At 35.0% G+C, this 21,054-nt stretch overlaps 2 protein-coding genes across 3 annotated transcripts in view; both read right to left on the bottom strand.

Moving 5' to 3' along the window:
• Positions 1-1,405: 1,405 nt before the first annotated feature.
• LOC127411489 (potassium channel subfamily K member 13-like) lies at positions 1,406-11,825 on the bottom strand. The gene is made up of 3 exons (XM_051647108.1): positions 11,682-11,825; positions 8,126-8,791; positions 1,406-3,899 (listed from the first exon to the last, which is right to left on the bottom strand). Exons 2-3 carry the CDS (start codon positions 8,460-8,462, stop codon positions 2,998-3,000), a joined length of 1,239 nt encoding a protein of 412 aa, XP_051503068.1. The 5' UTR covers positions 8,463-8,791; positions 11,682-11,825; the 3' UTR covers positions 1,406-2,997.
• tdp1 (tyrosyl-DNA phosphodiesterase 1) overlaps positions 3,760-21,054 on the bottom strand; it is a 51,138-nt gene continuing 33,843 nt past the window's right edge. Inside the window, exons 16-17 of one of the 2 annotated variants that reach the window (XM_051647093.1) lie at positions 14,984-15,105; positions 3,760-3,899 (exon numbers count right to left, since the gene is read on the bottom strand). In XM_051647093.1, coding sequence (XP_051503053.1) covers positions 15,032-15,105 — 74 coding nt within the window. In that variant the 3' untranslated portion in view covers positions 3,760-3,899; positions 14,984-15,031. Of the gene's footprint in view, positions 3,900-12,830; positions 15,106-21,054 lie in introns of those variants that run through there. The other variant, XM_051647092.1, reaches the window with a different exon arrangement.

Genomic DNA, 21,054 nt, shown 5'->3' on the forward strand with positions numbered 1-21,054 from the left:
TTAGAAGCTATTAAAGGTGATAAGGTGTCCAAAGAAAGAAATAAGAAACTGGAAGAAAGGCAGAACAAAAGTAATACAGTGTGGTCCAAAAGTCTGAGACCTCACTGAAAATATGAGATTTTTTGTATTTTTTATTTTTTTATAAAAAGTTGTAAGTTTTTGAAAAATTATTTCGTTGTCACTAATCAAATGAAAACAAATGTGTGACATTGACCATGTTAACTGCTTTGTACAAAAGGTCAGATTTTCTTGCTTCCATTGAAGCACACAAGATGATCTTCATCAACACAAGACTTTCAAATCATGCTGGTGAAATGGATAAAACTTGTGGCATCCATACAGCTTGAGTGCATGTTGTCAAAAAAGCAAAAGGGGGGCATACCAAATACTAAGAAATTCTAAAATTCATGTACATTTTTTTATTGAACTTTTCACTCAAAATGTTATATCAAAAGTATAAGTGTGTATTAAATTGGAAATTAATGCACAATAGTGTCATTTTACTAGTAGTCTTAGACTTTTGGACCCCACTGTACATTGTTTTTAAGTATTACAGTTATCACTGTGCTTACAAAAACCACTAAATCAAAAATGTCCTGCAAAATGTCCTCTCTTTTACACTCTTCCTGTCATAATAAAAAGTGCTCATCTGGCAAACTAATCTGATAATCGTTACATATGTCCTCCAATCAAGGAAACAGCAATCGTTAGAGAGTTTGAGTCAAATTGTGGTGCACCAAAGCCTTTCCTGCCACCTCCATCTTATAAAACCGACCTGAGCTTCAGTTCTCCATTATCTTAACTTCAGAGCAGCAATGGATATTTCAACTACAGCATTGTACAGAGACACATACATACAGTATAAGAGACTAGAGATATGAGCCTACTAATATCTGTATCTGTTTTATAAAGTTAAAAGTAGTGGGTGAATCTCATGAAAACATGTCCAGGTCACATATTACCCCCAACTCAAAAAAGAAAAAAAAGTAAAGAAATGTTTTTTTCTTTGCATAAAGAAAATGAAGCCAATTTTTTTTAGGACCACTGAGATTTTGTGCATTTAATTTCATGATGATTAAGCACATTTTCATCTGCTTACTATAATGCATCTGAATATTTTACTTTTTAGCTTTGCGTGTGTGTGAGATTCTCATCATACTCTTTTTAATGTATTCCACAAAAAAATAAATAAATAAATCATGAAATAGAATATATATATATATATATATATATATATATATATATATATATATATATATATATATAAAATAATAAGGCATTTGTTTCATATAAAAGACAAATACTACCATGATGAATAAATATACTTTGTATAGGTAGATGTTTGAAATATATATATATATATATATATATATATATATATATATATATATATATATATATATATATATATATATATATATACACACTATATTGCCAAAAGTATTCGCTCACCCATCCAAATAATTGAATTCAGGTGTTCCAATCACTTCCATGGCCACAGGTGTATAAAATGAAGCACCTAGGCATGCAGACTGCTTCTACAAACATTTGTGAAAGAATGGGCCGCTCTCAGGAGCTCAGTGAATTCCAGCGTGGTACTGTGATAGGATGCCACCTGTGCAACAAGTCCAGTCATGAAATTTCCTCGCTACTAAATATTCCATAGTCAACTGTCAGTGGTATTATAACAAAGTGGAAGCGATTGGGAATGACAGCAACTCAGCCACGAAGTGGTAGGCCACATAAAATGACAGAGCGGGGTCAGTGGATGCTGAGGCGCATAGTGCGCAGAGGTCGCCAACTTTCTGCAGAGTCAATCGCTACAGACCTCCAAAGTTCATGTGGCCTTCAGATTAGCTCAAGAACAGTGCGTAGAGAGCTTCATGGAATGGGTTTCCATGGCCGAGCAGCTGCATCCAAGCCATACATCACCAAGTGCAATGCAAAGCGTCGGATGCAGTGGTGTAAAGCACGCCGCCACTGGACTCTAGAGCAGTGGAGATGCGTACTCTGGAGTGACGAATCACGCTTCTCCATCTGGCAATCTGATGGATGAGTCTGGGTTTGGCGGTTGCCAGGAGAACGGTACTTGTCTGACTGCATTTTGCCAACTGTGAAGTTTGGTGGAGGGGGGATTATGGTGTGGGGTTGTTTTTCAGGAGCTGGGCTTGGCCCCTTAGTTCCAGTGAAAGGAACTCTGAATGCTTCAGCATACCAAGAGATTTTGGACAATTCCATGCTCCCAACATTGTGGGAACAGTTTGGGGATGGCCCCTTCCTGTTCCAACATGACTGCGCACCAGTGCACAAAGCAAGGTCCATAAAGACATGGATGAGCGAGTTTGGTGTGGAAGAACTTGACTGGGTCCTGACCTCAACCCGATAGAGCACCTTTGGGATGAATTAGAGCGAAGACTGCGAGCCAGGCCTTCTCGTCCAACATCAGTGTCTGACCTCACAAATGCGCTTCTGGAAGAATGGTCAAAAATTCCCATAAACACACTCCTAAACCTTGCGGAAAGGCTTCCCAGAAGAGTTGAAGCTGTTGTAGCTGCAAAGGGTGGGCTGACGTCATATTAAACCCTATGGATTAAGAATGGGATGTCACTTAAGTTCATATGCGTCTAAAGGCAGGTGAGCGAATACTTTTGGCAATATAGTGTATATATATATATATATATATACATTATTTTTTTCAATACAGTAATGAAAATTAGATTTTTTTTGTTTTTGTTTCATTTGTTTTGCATTTCTGTAATGAGAATTTGAGGGGAAAATGTGCTTAATTGTCTCAAAAATAGACACAATGAAAAAATCTTCTAAAAACAGGCTTCATTTTATCAAGTAAAACTTAACTTCTTGTTTTTTCTTTGAAATTGGCATCAAATATGACCTGGATGTGTTTCGTGAGTTCACCCTCATAGCTAAACTATGGACAGTGCAATGTGGCTTTTCATAAAGTCATTTTGTTGGTTTGTGTGTTTGTATAGGTTATATTTATCTATCCACACTGGTTTCTGCAAGTCTGTTATTCATTATGCCCAGAGCTCCGACCCCACCAGAAAATCCATTCTGCCTATTAGTTGACCCGCATGGCCGAGGATGGCCATTGGCCGTCTCGGACAACTGTTTCTGCATGATCGCCAAGTTGACCTTATTAGCCGCCAGGAAGTCTCTCATGGATATCATCTCTCCAGACATCCTGCGTCCATCCGTCTCACTCTCATTGACTGCGTCCGTATCTATAGATATGTTACGAACGCGTGTTCGGAGATGGCCTGGCATGACTGCATTCCTGCGAGGTCGGAGAGACCTCCCAGGGCAATGACGGCAAGGAATCTCGAGCTTTTTCAGGAGCCAGTTGAGCACCTGCTTGATGACAATGGAGATTACGTTAAATAGTGAGTAAATGCAGCAAACGCCCATTAAAATAAAGAAGAAATTGCCAATTCGGTAGACAATCTGGTTTTCGTAGCTGGCCCGCTGACTGCTGACCATATCTCCAAAACCAATGGTGCTAAAAGCCACAAAGCAGAAGTAGAGAGAATCCAAGTATCCCCATCCCTCTATTGAGGAGTACATGGCTGAAGCACAACAGGAAATGATTATTGCTGCTACACAAAGGATCAACATCACACAATACACTGATGGTTTCCATCCGGCAAGACTGTCTTCACGATTTAGCCTTACGTTGCTTGAGTCGTGTCTGCTGTTGTGAGGTAAAACTCCTTTGCGTCTACGTTTGACTTCGTGGCAGGACTTGAGGACAACCGCCAACACGGTTATTATTCTCTCCAAGAAGAGGTTGAAAAATAAAATTGTGGCTGCGCAGCCAATGAGCCCATAAAAGATGAGGAAGATTTTGCCACCAGCTGTGGCAGGTGTGGTCATTCCAAACCCTGTAAGTGACATGAGAAGGAACAAGTCAATTTATAAGGTTTTCTACACTGAACACAAAACAGATTTACTATAGAGGAGACTGAGGCTAAATGTCATGGGGACGTTGTCTTAAAGGCTATGTTTTCCTATATACGGTATAAGGATCTGAGTCAAAATTCAAATTACACAAATGTATGTTTTCTCTAATAGTGGTGGTTTTGTGTGTTGGTTTCAAAGATCTAGTTCAAAACTGTCATGAATTAGAATATTTTTTTGAATCCAATGCTCCAGACTAAATTCCCAAAATCATAATATTTCTAATATAGCTCAAGGTAGCCAGATGTACACAATTAAACCACACTGGCATACAATGATTCAGGAAAGGGTCAATTACAGTTTATCATGAAGGTAGATTTTGACTGAAAGGTTGAACCTTGTTCTTAAAAGAATATTTCCGGTTCAATACAAGTTAAGCTCAATTGACAGCATTAGTAGCATAACATTGATTACCACAAAAATGTATTTAGACTCATAACCTCCTTAAAAACAAACAAACAAACAAACAAACAAACATCTGGGTTACTGTGAGGCACTTACAATAGAAGTGAATGGGTCTAACGTTAAAATACTCACTGTTTCAAAAGTATAGTCACAAGATGTAAACAATATGCTTTTTAATATGATTTTAGTGTGATAAAACCACTTACTAAGTTATATCCAATTTTACAACTTTGTCGCCATGACGACATAATGCCATAAACCCTGTAATGCCACAAAAACAATGATCTAATCCCGCAAAACATCAAACTTTACAGCTCAAATAATACACGAGCTGTAACAGAAGAATTAATGTAAGTGCTTTTGCAAAAGTTAAAAGCTTCACATTTCTCCAAAAACCTCCAAAAAATTGCCCCATTCACTTTCATTGCAGATGTCCCACTGTAACCCAGATTTATTTATTTTTTTTAGAAAATGAGGAACGAGTCAAAATTATTTTTGTGGTAATCAATGCAACAAATGCTGTCGATTGCATTTAAATGGATAGTTCCCCCCAAATGTAAATTCTCTCACCATTTACTCACCCTCATGCCATCCCAGATGTGTATGACTTTCTTTCTTCCGCAGAACACAAATGTAGATTTTTAGAAGAACATCTCAGTTCTGTATGTCCATACAATGCAAGTGAATAGCGACCAAAACTTTGAAGCTCCAAAAAACACAAAGGCAGCATAAAAGTAATTCATATGAGATATTTAACCTATGTCTTTTTAAGCAATCTAATCGATTCTGGGTGAGAACATACCAAAATAGAAAAAAAATTTCACTCTACATCTTGCCATTGCAGTATCTAGGCACTTGACGCATGCACAGAGCGCTAGATGGCACTGTAGAAAGTGTAATCGTTCTTGAAATCACATTTGCCAAGGAGACTGCTGATGTCAAGATTTATAGTGAAAAAGGAGTTATATTTTGGTCTGTTCTCACCCAAAACCGATTGGATCGCTACACAAGACATGGATTTAACCACTGGAGTATTATGGATTACTTTTATGCTGCCTTTATGTGCTTTTTGGAGCTTCAAAGTTTTGGTCACCATTCACTTGCATTTTATGAACCTACAGAGCTGAGATATTCTGCAGAAGAAATAAAGTCATACTCAGGATGGCATGAGGTAGAGTAAATGATGAGAGAATTTTCATTTTGGGATGAACTATGACTTGTATAGAACCCAGAATATTCCATTAAGACAAGGGTTTTTCATAAATGTCACATTTTTACTGGGGGAAATATGTTTCTTAATTTATGAATTAAGAAATTATAACTTAATTATAAAATAATTAATTATTTTTGCCTGACACAACAATGTTTGACATTTTTGGGTTTGATTTTGCATTTTTGCTGTTTCATGAGATGTTTTGTTTCATAATTGTTTTACTGTTTACATTTTGCTGTAAACACAGATAATAGTCTTTTACATGGCAGGATCCACTGTGACAACTTACTCCATATAGTGTTAGCTATAGTGATAACTTAAGAGCATGTTGTCACAAAATGTCCACATTTGTTCAATTAACTGTATTGTTTTCCTGGGCACTAACGGTAAAAAACAATTTGTAGCCAATATTTTATGGTATAGGTATATTTAGGTACTGTATGTGGCTATATAAAAAAATTCTTTCATAAACAAACCTTGCATGAGAAATTGAACTGGAGTCAAAAGTGTGACAACATGCCCCTATCTCCCCTAATTGGTAACATTCTTTGCCAAAGACTCTTTAATGAACTCAAATGGTGTTTGTCTCTGAATCACCACAAACTATTTTCTTCCTACAGAATTCCTGACACATTCTGATCTATCTCCCACCTTACCCCGTCACACTGATTGAAAGGCAAATACAAAGAGTGCCATTATTATTCTAATGGATGTTTTTTGACCACTTAAAAGCCACCATTGAAGAGGACATCATAAAGACAAGAGCTTATGCATCTCCTTGACATAGGTCTGTAAACTATCTTAATATCCAACTCAGTATTGAGATATTTTGATTCCCCTTCATGTCACTCTTGGTCACAGAGTTAAAACTAAATCAAATGATAAATAACAATTTAAAAGATTACAATGTGCTAAATAACAAGAAAGTATAATATACAGTTGTCTGTAGATCATCATTTGGGAAAAACTAACAGTTGTGGGTTTGTGAGGTTGTGGGTTGTAAACCCCTTGGGAATTTTTCTTGGAATTAGTGAGGAATACAGGCTGGGAAATTGTGCAAATACATTTTTAATTGCATAATCTGTACCGTTGAATGTGGATTTACAGCATCTTAATTAAGTCTTAGAGCTGATCTCAATAACAATATTTGCCAACTTGAAATGTAATTAATACAAAATACATTTTTAATGGCAAATGGAAAACTCTATACCTGCAAATGAGAAATGGTATCAGACTAATTTTACATTTTTAACACATTGTGTAAATGTCAGTTCTTGTCCAGATCTGACATTGTGCCAGAGGCAAGGTTTACAAAGCTGTCAGATTTCTAAACCCTCAATATACAGTACACATCAAATCCTTTATAATAAAAGATCAGCTAACCTGTTGCATACATAGGCTAAACAATAATTTTACACTGTGCAACCTTATGCTTATACATATGCCATTTTTTTTTTTCATATATCAAGCCTATATAATAAAATACAAAGGTAAAAGGCAAACCCTGATAAAGTATATTTACAAGTATAGCTCCATAAAATAATTATACATTAAATAAATATTCTGGGTTCAATATAAATTAAGCTCAATCGACAACATTTGTGGCATAATGTTGATCAACACAAAAATATTTCAACTCATCCATCCTTTTCTTAAAAAAAAAAAAAGAAAAAAAAAAGAAAAACTCTTGGGGCACATTGGAAGTGAATGGGGCCAATTTTTTAGAGCTTTTAAAGACAAAAATGTAAAGCTTATAATTTTACAAATGCACTTACATGAATTATTCTGTGAAAACTTGTGCATTATTTAAGATGTAAAGTTTAAATTGTCGTTTTTGTGGGATTACAGGGTTTATGGCGTCACGTCGTCATGGCAACAAAGTAAAACGGGATGTACCTTTACACAGAAAAGGTTTAAGTGATTTTATCACACCAAAATCATGTTAACACACATATTGTTTATGTCTTGTGGCTATACTTTTGAAACAGTGAGTATTTTAACGTTTACGGATTGGCCCCGTTCACTTCCGTTGGATGTGTCTCTAACTGTAACCCAGATTTTCGCTTTTCTTTTAAAGAAAAGGAGGGACAAGTCGAAATTAATTTTGGGGCCACACATAACATACTGAAAATATACTTTTTATTTATTTATTTATTTTTTTTCCGAGTTACTTTTGCAATACTGACATTAACACTGCAATGCAAAGTAATACCTGGCGGACTTGCATTTGTCAATAAAAAGCAATAGATTAACAAGAATACATTTCACTTACTGTGCATCACGGTTTAGTGATAGCCTATAGATTTATATATTTAAGAACACCTCTTTGACTTGTCTTAATGACAGCTTACGAACTGCATTGCTTATCTACCCAATATAGAAGATTATGGATTTATATAACATATTTAAGAATAGTGCATTGTCATTTCATTGCAATACGCAATGTTAAAAGATACTGATTAATACCACATATTTAAGAACGGTTCTTAGACTTGCATTTGTCATTGTTTTGTGCTTTTTTCCCGTCCTTACCGATTGTGGAAACGACAGTTCCGACAAAATAAAACGCTCCTGTAAAATCCCACCGAGGTCTGAGGATGTCCACCCGGATCCCTGCCATGTTCGCCTCTTCGTAATGTCTCAAAAACTTCTCCAGATCACTTTTGTTGAGATTGTGCTTTTGGCTGAACAGCTCAAACCTCTGAGCCCATCTTTCCTTCGCTTGTCTCTCCTTGGGATGTTCCAGTGCTGAAAAGACAGCGGCTCCACACATGAGATAAAGGATGATGAGGAGTAGCAACATTATAAACCTGGCATTATCTTCATTCACAGGACCAAAGCCACAGCAGCACGCGCCTCTACATGCCATTATGTGACGACTGCTGGACACGACTGATAAAGTCTCCACATCTTACATTTGACGGTGGTGGGCATGCAACTGTGAAAAACGTCCACGTCTTCCATTATTCTTGGAATGCATGTATAAAACGTGCATATAAGCAATGATAAGATATGTTCATGCCATCCTCTGAGAATGGAGTTTCTGCGAGTTTAAATCTTCACAGATGAGATTAGGTGGATCCAGTAGTTCAGCTCATCTCATGTGATGCTTCTCGCTGGTTCTCAGCTTGTTTCAGAGGTTGGCAATCCTGGTGAATCGCTGGTTATTCCATAAGGAGGCTTCACGCATTGTTAGATCTTAAAATAAACAATAATGCATTACATTTGTGCATGAGCTTAAACAACTTTAGTAAGCGCGTAAGAGCAGTTTATGCTCAACTTTTATTGTAAAACAGGTGGAAGAACTCTCTGTGCCTTAAGTTCTTAGTGAAAAGCAAGGAAAAGCGCATATTTCTCGCGACTGCATGAGACTCCCGGAGCCGCGACGGCTGTGTCTATGCAAGCCTCATGCATGAAACGCAACACCAGCCTGTTACTTTGAGATTTGTGTAAAGCACAAGACATTTGTTATAGCCTAAAAGCGCGATCTGATTTTGCGCATGCAACGTGTTCAGTGGTCGGACGCAGAATAAAACGTTCCGGCGAGGAGCAGACTGATACTTAGCTGACGTCACATCGACTACTGCGGTAAAGTTAGTTTTACGTTTGACATTCGATTTGATGACCATTAAACTCTGCGCATTTCATGTTTTGAGCCCAAACCAACTTAGATCTACATAAACTGTAATCTACATAACACAAGGCTTAAAAAAAAAAAAAAAAAAAAAAAAAAAAAAAAAAAAAATTGCCCTATAAATCAATTAAACAATGTAACCCATATGACGTTATAACATCAGGCTAATAGTGAAATGCTCAGATTAATATCCCATTCATAGCACAATACTCTGTTTGGTGAATATACGTTTTATACATTTTATAATAATTTTAGAACTTTAAATGTATGTAATACTCTAAATCAATTAAACTCAGTTTGAGCTAAAGATGTCAAACCAACTTCAGTAAACTCAGAATATTATTCTTTATATAGCACAAGGCTTATTTTTGAGAGTGTTTATTTGTTTTTTTGTTTTTTTATATAGCATTTTTTATCCATATAAATCAATTAAACTCAGGGACCATTTGACCTAAAAATGTCAAGCCAACTGCAAATTACTCAGAATATTATTGTTTATATAGCTCAAGCCTTATTTTTTGGATTATTCTTTGGTACTTTAATATAGAATATTTATATTTATATAATAAAATATAAATCCATTTAACTTCAAGACCGTTTAACCTAAAGTTGTCAAACTTTTTACTGATTTGCAGAAGGTACCAGAGAGTGGTGTGAAAAAAGATGGGAATACTATTCTGAGTTGACTGAAGTTGGTTTGACATCTTTAGGTCAAATAGTCTTGGAGTTTGATTGATTTATATGGATAAAAAATTCCATATAAAAAAACAAAAAAATAAACACTCTCAAAAACAAGCCTTGTGCTATATAAGAAATAATATTCTGAGTAATTTGCAGTTGGTTTGACATCTTTAGGTCAAACAGTCCATGAATTTAATTGATTTACACTACCGGTCAAAAGTTTTGAAACACTTAATCATTCTTTATGATATTTTTTTTTCCCTTCACATTTTAGAATAATAGTAAAGTCATCAAAACTATGGAATAACATAAATGGAACTATGGGAATTATGTTGTGACTAAACAAAATCCAAAATAAATCAAAACTATGTTATATTTTAGCATCTTCAAAGTAGTCACCCTTTGCCTAGAATTTGCAGACATGTACTCTTGACATTTTCTCAACCAACTTCTTGAGGTATCACCCTGGGATGATTTTTAAACAGTATTGAAGGAGTTCCCATCTATGCTGGGCACTTATTGGCTGCTTTGCTTTATTATTTGGTCCAAGTCATCAATTTCAAAAACTTTTATTTTATCATTAAATTTTAGATTTATAATGAAATAAATTAATATGTTGGCACAATTATATTTTTTGTCTACAAAACTAATTTCAAACATTTAAGCATACGCCTTCAGATCAAAAGATTTTTAAGATCATGAGAAACATTTCAGTCAAGTGTTTCAAAAATTTTGACCAGTAGTGTATATGGATTAAAAATTCTATATAAAAAAATCCCAATTACAAACTCTCAAAAATAACCCTAGTCCTATGTAAAGAATAATATTCTAAGTAATTTGCAGTTGGTTTGACATATTTAGCTCAAACGGTCCCTAAGTTTAAAAGATTTATATGGATTAACAATTCTATATAAAAAATACCAAATAAAAACTCTCAAAAATAATCCATGTGCAATGTAAGGAATTATATTCTGAGTTTACTGAAGTTGGTTTTACATTTTTAGCTCAAACTGTCCCTAAGTTTAATTGATTTAGAGTATTACATACATTTAAAGTTCTAAAATTTATAAAACGTATATTCCCCAAACAGAGCCTTGTGCTATGAATGGGATATTTACCTGAGCATTTCACTATTAGCCTAATGTTATAACGTCATATGTTTACAAAGTTTAATTGATTTATAGGGCTAATTATTATCATTTTTATTTAAGCCTTGTGCTATGCAAATTACAGTTGTTTATGTAGATCTAAGTTGGTTTGGGGTCAAAACATGAAATGCGCAGAGTTTAATGGTCATCAAATCGAATGTCCAACAAATGTCAAACGTAAAACTAACTTTACCGCAGTACATCGACTTTGGTCCAATATTCAAGGCATTAGAATAAAAGGGCACCATAAAGCACATGCTAGTGTGATTTCCTGAGTCTATCAGTTTCAGAATACACTGTGGCCCATAAACGTATTGGAACACTTAGAAATGTATGAATGTCTTTGCATTAAAAAACAAAATTAAGTGCCAACAAGTTGTAGATAGCACAAGAACAATTTCAAACATAACATTTCACAAAAATATGTTTGAAAATTATTAAAAAATAGATATGTTGTTCAAAATTAAGACAAAAAATATTTGTACACTTTCTGGTTGTCAAAGTTTGTGGAGGATGTCCATTTTTAATGTGATGAACTACCCCTGTGGTTACTCTGCTAGAACACCTGTGTGAATTTAAAGGGATAGTTCACCCATAAATTAAAATTCTCTCATCATTTACTCACCCGTATGCCATCTCAGATGTGTGACTTCTACTGAACACAAATGAAGATATTTTGAAGAATATCTCAGCTCTGTTGTTCCATCCAATGCAAGTGAATGATGACCTGAACTTTGAAGCTCCAAAAAGGACATAAAGGCAGCATAAAATTAATCCATATGATTCCAGTGGTTTAATCCATGTCATCTGAAGTGATATAATTGCTGAGAGTGAGAAACAGATAAATATTTAAGTTCTTTTTTCACTACAAATTCTCCTCCCTACCCGGTAAGTGGCAATATGAATGAAGATGCATATTGCTAAAAACAAAAGAAGAATGTGAAAGGGGAATTTATAGTAAAAAAAAAAGGATGTAAATATTTATCTGTTTCTCAACCACACCAATCAGATCACTTCTGAAGACATGGATTAAGCCACGTGAGTCATATGGATTATTTTCATGCTGCCTTAATATGCTTTTTGGACCTTCAAAGTTCTGGTCACCATTCACTTGTATTGAATGAACCTTCAGCAGAAGAAAGAGTGAAACAGTTCACACCATCACACTGCTACACAATATAAGCAAAAATGACAAAGAAAAGTTAAGAGTTAGTTCTAAGAAAGCATCATTTTCTGCAGGTCACTTGGTTTGACATTTTATCTAATGCAATGAAATGTATATGTTTTAAGTGTGGCTAAATTGTCCAAATACTTCTGAGGCCACTGTAGATGCTCTTATCTACACTACCGGTCAAAAGTTTTGAACACTTCTTTATTATATTATTATTATTATTTTTTTATTTATTTTTTTTCACATTTTAGAATAATAGTAAAGTCATTAAAACTATGGAATAACATAAATGGAACTATGGGAATTATGTTGTGACTAAACAAAATCTAAAATAAATCAAAACTGTGTTATATTTTAGCATCTTCAAAGTAGTCACCCTTTGCCTAGAATTTGCAGACATGTACTCCTGACATTTTCTCAAACAACTTCTTGAGGTATCACCCTGGGATGCTTTTTAAACAGTACTGAAGGAGTTCCCATCTATGTTGGGCACTTATTGGCTGCTTTTCTTTATTATTTGGTCCAAGTCATCAATTTCAAAAACTTTTATTTTATCATTAAATTTTAGATTTATAATGAAATAAATTAATATGTTGGCACAATTATATTTTTGTCTACAAAACTAATTTCAAACATTTAAGCAAACGCCTTCAGATCAAAAGATTTTTAAGATCACGAGAAACATTTCAGTGAAGTGTTTCAAAACTTTTGATCGGTAGTGTATATTTCAGATAACTGTTCAATCAATTTCTTATTTGTATTTTCTAGTTGACCATTCATAAATTCAGGTTTCACTGTCCATGGTCCTACTCTGACTGGTCTTGGACCTAGACTGTGGCTTACTTTCCCTCATTTTATTCTCATTGCCTCTAGCAAGAATAATAAATTAAGGGCCATGAGGTGTTTGTACTTGTAAATATAATTTTAATTTCTAAAACTATTTATGGTCACACTTTATTTTGCAGTGTCTGTATAACAGTGTAATTTTGTAAGTACAAGTAATATTAACTACATGTACATACTGTGTAACTACTGTGCAGTTGCATGTAAATTTATAACAGTTAATATAATAGTTAATACTATTGTAATTCATTTTAGTAAAAAGTAATGTGTAACAGTAAAAAAAAAAAATACAGTATAAAAAAGTGTTACCCTATTAATTTTTGTTTTTCTGCTATTTACAGTAATACTTTGAAATACTAATGAACAACATGCACATAATATACAACTGTTTGGTGGAACTGCTTGTAAATATACATTTTCTATAGTAATTAAATATTGTAACAAGTAATATGTTTAACAAGGACACGGTAACATAGTGTTACTACCTTTTTCATTCGAATTCTACCTCTTTCAAAGCCTGTATTTTGATTTATATTTAAACCATATCTTTGTCAAACAAGACAAACCTTTCATGTGTTCTAACGCCACATAAAAATACACTTCAGGGTGTAAACATTATTCAAATGAAATTCTAAATTATGAGTTTAGTAATAAGAGGGGGAAAATCATGAATTATGGCAGAGATGTAATTGGAATCGTCAACACAGTGGTAACTCAATAGAGTACACACAAAATGATTGTCACTGTTTAGGCCAGACAGCTCTATTAGGAATTGTCCAAATTCTTTAAGATCAATACTGAAAGACCTTTTTAGAATGGAGAAGAGCTCTCTGATATTTATCCGATCAAAGTCTAAAATAGTTCTGATAAATGTCACAAATGGCTGTGCAAGAGATACATAATTCAGATGGTTCTCCCCATTGAATATTTCATTTCACAATGTAGAATAGACATTCCAAAAAGCACACTAACTTTAACTTTTTTGTCTAGACATGCTTGACAGTTTATACAGTATAACCATTAAATAATGTCTAGACTATCAAAATATTTGTTCATGAAAATAAAATATACGGGCCACAGGGAATTCCTGTGCCCCCATGTTGCTAGGCAACCTGACAATTTGAGGATAAGTATGAATAAGCTCCAATATTTTCTGTATTTTGAACATATTCAATATATCACCAATGTCAAGGGAGCATAGTGCTCCACAAGCACATTACTGCATCACTCTAGCAAAGAATGAAAAAATCAATCCGCCCTTGGTGCTTTGCCTGGAATTCATTTCCAAATACACGTCGGTAAGCAAAGTAAAGAAAAAGCCAATTTAAGATGATTTCACCATTTCATTTAGTTCTTTTTATCAGGACTATATTGGTTAAACAACAAATCTCACAAACACACTGAACATGGATATGAGAAATTACCTTTTATAAATGGTACGTTACCTGCTTTTGAGCTTGGAACGTGATTTGGGCGATGCCACTGTTAGTGGTCGTTTAATTGAAAACATTGTTCAGTTGAGATTTTTGAGAGTGCTAGGTTTTAAGACAGCATACTGCCTACGCAAGTTCTTGTAAAAACACATATGATGACTCTGTTAATGAAAAATACATTTATTACATAGTTCATGGTTTCTCTAACTGTAAAATGTATTTTTGGGTCATTTACAAAAACATGTATGATTGAAGGCTAATTATCTCTATAGTGTCTACAACAACAAAACAGGACTAAATAACAGTATAAAGAGTGAACATTGACAAATGACACACATACTATGCTACCAAAGAACTCATAAATATGTCAAGTTCCAAAAGATAGGAAAAAAGATTCATCTATCCCTTAGATATCCCCTAAGGGATAGATGAACCGGCATCTTGAGCTGAAAATAGACTCAGAAATGCTAATGGCCTGACCTCCATGTTCATTCAACCTAATGGAGACGATCTGAGGGTCTTCAATTGTTAAGATGGTACCCATACATTTCCATGAGTGTCTGGGGCTTGAGTGTATGGAATATTCCAGATCCATGGTTGATCTGTGAGGAGAGGACGACACAACTGAAAATCAACAGCATACATTATTGGAAACCCAGAGCAATACAATCTCTAAGCCTGATCGGCTCCAGGCAAAGTTCATGATCCAGAGATAATGCATTGAGAAAAAAATAAAATAATGAATCATTTGCTCGGGTCCAACAGAGATTCCAGGCATGCACAGAACAGAAGGTTTTGACCTTCCTTGACAAATGCTCACCTACGGCACAACTATTGCAGTGTGAACAGTATCAATATAAAGGATCATGCACAAACCAGTGCAGTTTACTTAATGATGAATTATAGGATATAGACTTCTGTAAAAGATGGCAAGGCTTGAAGAGCAGTGTCCATGGTAACCGGCTGACACAATTGGATTCAAATCACAAAAACACACCAGCAGTTAAAATACCTTTGAAAGCACATTATGCAAAACAATGAGGCAAACATAACAAATAGTTACTGTAACTGTTGAACAGCTTAGATATAATAATACCCATAATATGAGAACACTATTTTACTTAAATTCAGGAACATATATGAAGCACATATCTCAAAGGAGCTCTCACCGTGAGATAATTGGGTGAAATGCAGGGAGCACTCTGTCACCTGCAGATTTAATCTTTAAAAAGCCTATTCATTTGAAATATAAAAATACTGGAAAATGTGAATTTGAGACATGGAATTTGTTATGGTGTACCTGGTTAAATCTTCATTTACAATATCATTCAAAATTTCAACAAAAAGATCTGTGCATATGTAACTGGTCCTACTCTACCTGCTCCGAGAGGGATTCGAACCGGCCAGGTGTGCTAACGAGGAGGCTACAGCCCCTAGTATCAGTCGTTAGTGCGCCTCTTGAAGCCAGGGGAGTGAGGTTTACACATACCGCACAGCTATCACGTACAAGCTGGCTCCCGTTACACATATACACAGAAATAATAACTAGATTTTTAGATTTAGTAAAGAAAAGCCCATGCGAAAGTCACCGCCACAATGCTAGGGTGTTTGCCTGGGCGTAGCTATGCAGCTGCAAATGTGTTCGGGGTGGTTGCTTACTGGCTTAAGTCAAACAAGCCCACCTCCAAGTCTATGGGGGTACTTAGACTTGATCACTTCATGCGTTTTTACGTTTCTTAAAAAAAAGTTTCATGCTATCCGATCATTAAATGCCCTGCAAGAATGAGTCGAGACTTCGAAGGTGGTTTGAGTTTCCTGCATCTGGCTGTTCAAGCCACATATGCAAACTTTGCATAGGGTTCACGTTGCACGATATATAGTAACAAATTAAGAAACGGCTGCACGTTGTAGGAGAGACTGAAACTTTTCTTCATTTATTTGATGCATATCACTGATGAAACTGAAACTTAACACTGACAATAAGTGCAGCTGACTTGTATGACATATCTTACCTATGACAAGCCCTGAGGGGAAAAACAGCGTGCCCAGACACACGTGCACTGGGTGAAGTCACTTGGAATCAAATAATAAATCACATCTTTTAAATTTGCTGCCCAGCATTAGCATAATCACGAAAGTAAACTATTTTATTTGGTTATTTTTATTTTTGTCTTATTTGCATATAGCGTGGGAATTGAAGATTAGAGACATATTGATGTGGCCAAGTGTAAATTAAATGTGCTTATTCCGTCGCTTAACAATTCGATCAAAAAACACATGAAGTGACAAAGTGTAAATACCCTCTATAATCATATAACACCTCTTCTTAAGAAGTCACATGATTTGAGTTTCCATCCATGCATTTGAACGAATGGTGTGGAACGAATGCAAAAGTTTAATACTTAAGGTTAGGGACTGAACACACACCTAAGTACTTTATGTGCTCATATAGTGATTGTGATGTTTACCTTAGCAAGCTCCACTAATGAATGATTTAATTAGCAGAACAATTCCAAGAACTTTCAATAACAGCAGACAGTTTTTTCTTTGAACAGCAGGAATACTCAGCGGTAGAGCAACACAAATATTCACATTCAGACTTAATTGTTGCCTGGAACAGCACCATTATGCTTGAAGAGGAAATGAAGCACAATGAATAAAAACATGTATGATATGCATTTTCAGGACAGAATTGGTGCATTAAAACGGATTTACCCAAATAATCATCAGCGAAAATGAGGGAGGATGACATTTGATCTTTGGCACAAATGTAACGTTAAAGGGCTAGTTTACCCAAAAAGAAAGTTCTGCCATAATTTACTCACCCTCATGTCATTCCAACCCCAAATATCTATCTTTATTATGCAGAACACAAAAGGAGGAATTATAATAAATATTCAGAGGTTTGTCTTTCAAATGGAACTAATGATAGGTTTTGGTGAAAATAAAAAAAAATGTAAGTAATTCCTCAGTGAAAACCGTGACATCTATTGCATGTTAATGAGCACTATGAGAGAAGCTTGTTCACAGTGGCACTTGAGAACCATAATTTTCATAAACATTTCTCCTTTTGTGTTCCGCATAAGAAAAAGTCATATGTGTTTGGATCAACAGGAGTGAGTAAATGACAGAATTTTAATTTTTGGGTGAACTATTCCTTGAAAGAAGCATTCATAAAGAACAACCTCATATTTTTCAAGGTGTTTACACACAAGAGGACCTAAAGCAGTCCACAAAAGTCTCCTTTGTGAATTAAAGAACCATATTTGAGTAGCAACTGAGCACCTATCTATTCCAATTCCCAATGGTCGCTCCTCCCTCTAATGTTGGTCATCATGAGCCAGTTTGAAAAGCGATGAGAAGTTTGGAGCTGATTTAGAAGAAAATGAAATCATCCTTTTTTCATCATTGAGCAGAGAAGCACTAGCAGTCGGGTCAGGAATAGAAACTGAAATATATTACATTTGTCTTAATATATAGGTGCAGGTTTTGTTTCAGGTATAGATTTGAGTCTGTCACTGGGTTCTGTCTGTATTAATATCTTTGGAGTTGACTGCAGGGGTGAGATTGAGCATGACTGATGATCTTATTAAAGAAACCATAATCAGGTACATATCACCTGCCACAAGACATGTCATATTTAAAAACTCTTTTTAGACAGAAAATGTCACATCAAACTGATCAGCGTTTTCCATGACAACAATTAAAATAGTCAATGAATGCTCTACAATAAAGAAATTGTCTGATTTCAAAGGACATCCATTACTTTGAAAGGGTGAACCTCATGAAAACATGCATGGTCAGATTCTGCATAAATTAAAGGCAGTACAACAAATACTACCATGATGTACAGTACTTTTCAGGCCACGTTTCCCCAAATAAAAAAATAAAATGTAATTAAATAAAAAATACACACATTTATTTTAATTTTGGGCTGAAATATGAGCTGGACATATTCTTTAAAAGTTTTGTGAGATTCTGCCAAAAGGGTTTTGTTTTGTTAAATGAAAAACAGCTGTCTTTCAAAACTTTTAATTTTGCCCTGGGTTTATTTGGATCTTGCATTCAAAATGATTCATTACAATGACTATTAATTTATCCCCCGCTGGTGCTCTTGCAAAAGAAATAACTAATGGAAATAATGGCGTTTTGTTACAACAGCAACAACGTGACACGTGCTAATCATTTTTTGAGTTAACAGCTATACAAAACACAATCTACTTGAGTGCAAGCAAAAGAAAGACTCTTTACCTCGACTGAACATTTCCATGTACAGTATTTCCTTTATAGAGGAGGTCAGGTATGGAAGAGCGGTTGCCATGGTGCAGGAAAGGAAGTTTGCGATCATTGCACATCTGCTTTGTAAAGCCCAGGGTTATATGTCTGTTTTCTAAAAGCTTTAATTATAGGTCTTAAACAACCCTCTGGATGATGAAGACTTTCTTACAGTGGGGGGTGTGCAATCATAAATGTTTAGGTTTATGTGATTCCATTAAAGCTAATTGTTTAACACAGAGGTATGTAAACAAGTGACATTAAAACAGGCCCAGTTATAAATTGAATATTGTATTTGCTTCCCCTGGGAGACATTATCAGGAACCGTGTAATTAGTTTTCACTGTTACACCGACAATACCAAACTTTATATTTCTTTGAAACCCAACAAAATTTCCCAATTTTCCAAGTGGATGGCTAGAAACATCCTACTTAATTCTGACAAAACAGAGGTGCTAATTAATGGACCAGAAACTTGAAAAACACATTTCGATTGGAGAACAGCATTCTTCCACCTCTATATTGCTAAGTTATGATACATGCTCTCTGTTTCTGATGCTGTAAAAGTAATTCACGTTCATGACTAGATCAAGACTAGATTAATGTAATGGATTACTGGGAGGATGTCCTGAATTGGTTTAAAATGCAGCAGCTAGAGTGCTGACTAGAACCAAGGAATATGATCATATCAGCCCAATTTTATCATCGCTACATTGGCCACCTGTTATATTTCATATTAATTTTTAAATTCTGATAATTACTCACAAAGCTTTTAATGGTCTAGCTCCACAGTATTCACAATATCTCAAAGCCCACAAAAAGAGGTAGTTCCTTTTCTTATTTGGCTCATAAACTAAGGAACAGTCTTCCTTGCATTGTTCGGGACTCAGACACACTCTTTCAGTTTAAGTCTAGAATAAAGACTCAGCCAGGCAAACACCTACTTTTTGTTCCTCAACTCATAGTTATGCTGGATTAGTCAGGTCACAATGACACAAGGCATTACAGCTTAATTTTCTGTTACAGCACAATTTTCTGTAAAGCTGCTTTGAAACCATGTGTGTTGTGAAAAGTGCTATACAAATAAAAATGACTTGACTATCAACAAGGACAGTGACATGAAAATTTGACTTGACTGGATAATAATTCATATGAGATGAGCAAACATACACTCGGTTCAAAGTCAGCTTTTGTTTACTAATATTAGAGGAGACACTGTGGGTTCTGTGACTAATGCAAGTCTAGGCGAAAGGCCTTGGTGGTAATTACTATCAGCCAAGCTTTTAGTGAGTGCTGTCTGTCCTGGTCGTGACCCTTTGAGAGGGAGAAAAGAGAGCCATGGACACAGTTCTATCCTACACCTGCACCCATTTCAGAACTCTTTTTTTAAAATATACAGTCTATGGAATGGGTAAGAAACCAAGTAATTCAGTCAGACCTTTAAGCAATTAACTAAAGTCTGGTACATTTGCAAATTTTGAATACTTCTGGAAGCACAAAAATCAGAATAGAATACCAGCATACTGCTTATTGCTCAGTATTAACTGAATACTGCCTACTGTCGTTTAAAAATTTGCTTGTGAAACAGTCTGCATTATGCAACAAATGTAGTATGCAGTAAGCAACAGTGTTGTCACATGACTTTATTATGTTTGTCACATGAACTCATAACATGCATGTTTTATTTCACATAATCTCGGAAATAAAAGTGGTTATTTTGCGTTTTAATCCAATTTTTGTTTACATAGATTAAACATTGTGAACAACATTATTATTTATTAAGGTTATATTATTGTTAATTTATTACACTGGAAATGGAAGGTCAAGTCGAGCGCACTGCATTTTAAGGATGCAGTGTGCTCTGTATCATACTGCACATTTCAGCAAATGTAGGTCACCCTTGTATTCTATCCATATTTTATGCACAGTATAAACTATATACTGCATAGTAAGAGAAGTATGAGCAGAGCCAAAATAACACTTTAATGCAAATAAATATACTAAACTAATAATTTACATTTATTAAATGTCCTACTTAATGTAGTACTTTATAAAATGTTCATTTGATTTAGTAGGTTTTATTTGTATTTAGGCTAGCTTTAATGTATATAGTTATAGTAAAATGGTAAGTATAATCATTTAAGTATAATTATAATAATTTACTGCTAAAGTGTGCTAATATAACACATCAATGCATCAGTGCACAAACATCAGCTCATTAAACATACATACAAGACTCCCAATTTCTTCCTGATCTCACAGCCCTGCCCCCTCATC

This window comes from Myxocyprinus asiaticus, chromosome 20 (assembly GCF_019703515.2).
Source record: "Myxocyprinus asiaticus isolate MX2 ecotype Aquarium Trade chromosome 20, UBuf_Myxa_2, whole genome shotgun sequence".
Taxonomy (NCBI): domain Eukaryota; kingdom Metazoa; phylum Chordata; class Actinopteri; order Cypriniformes; family Catostomidae; genus Myxocyprinus; species Myxocyprinus asiaticus.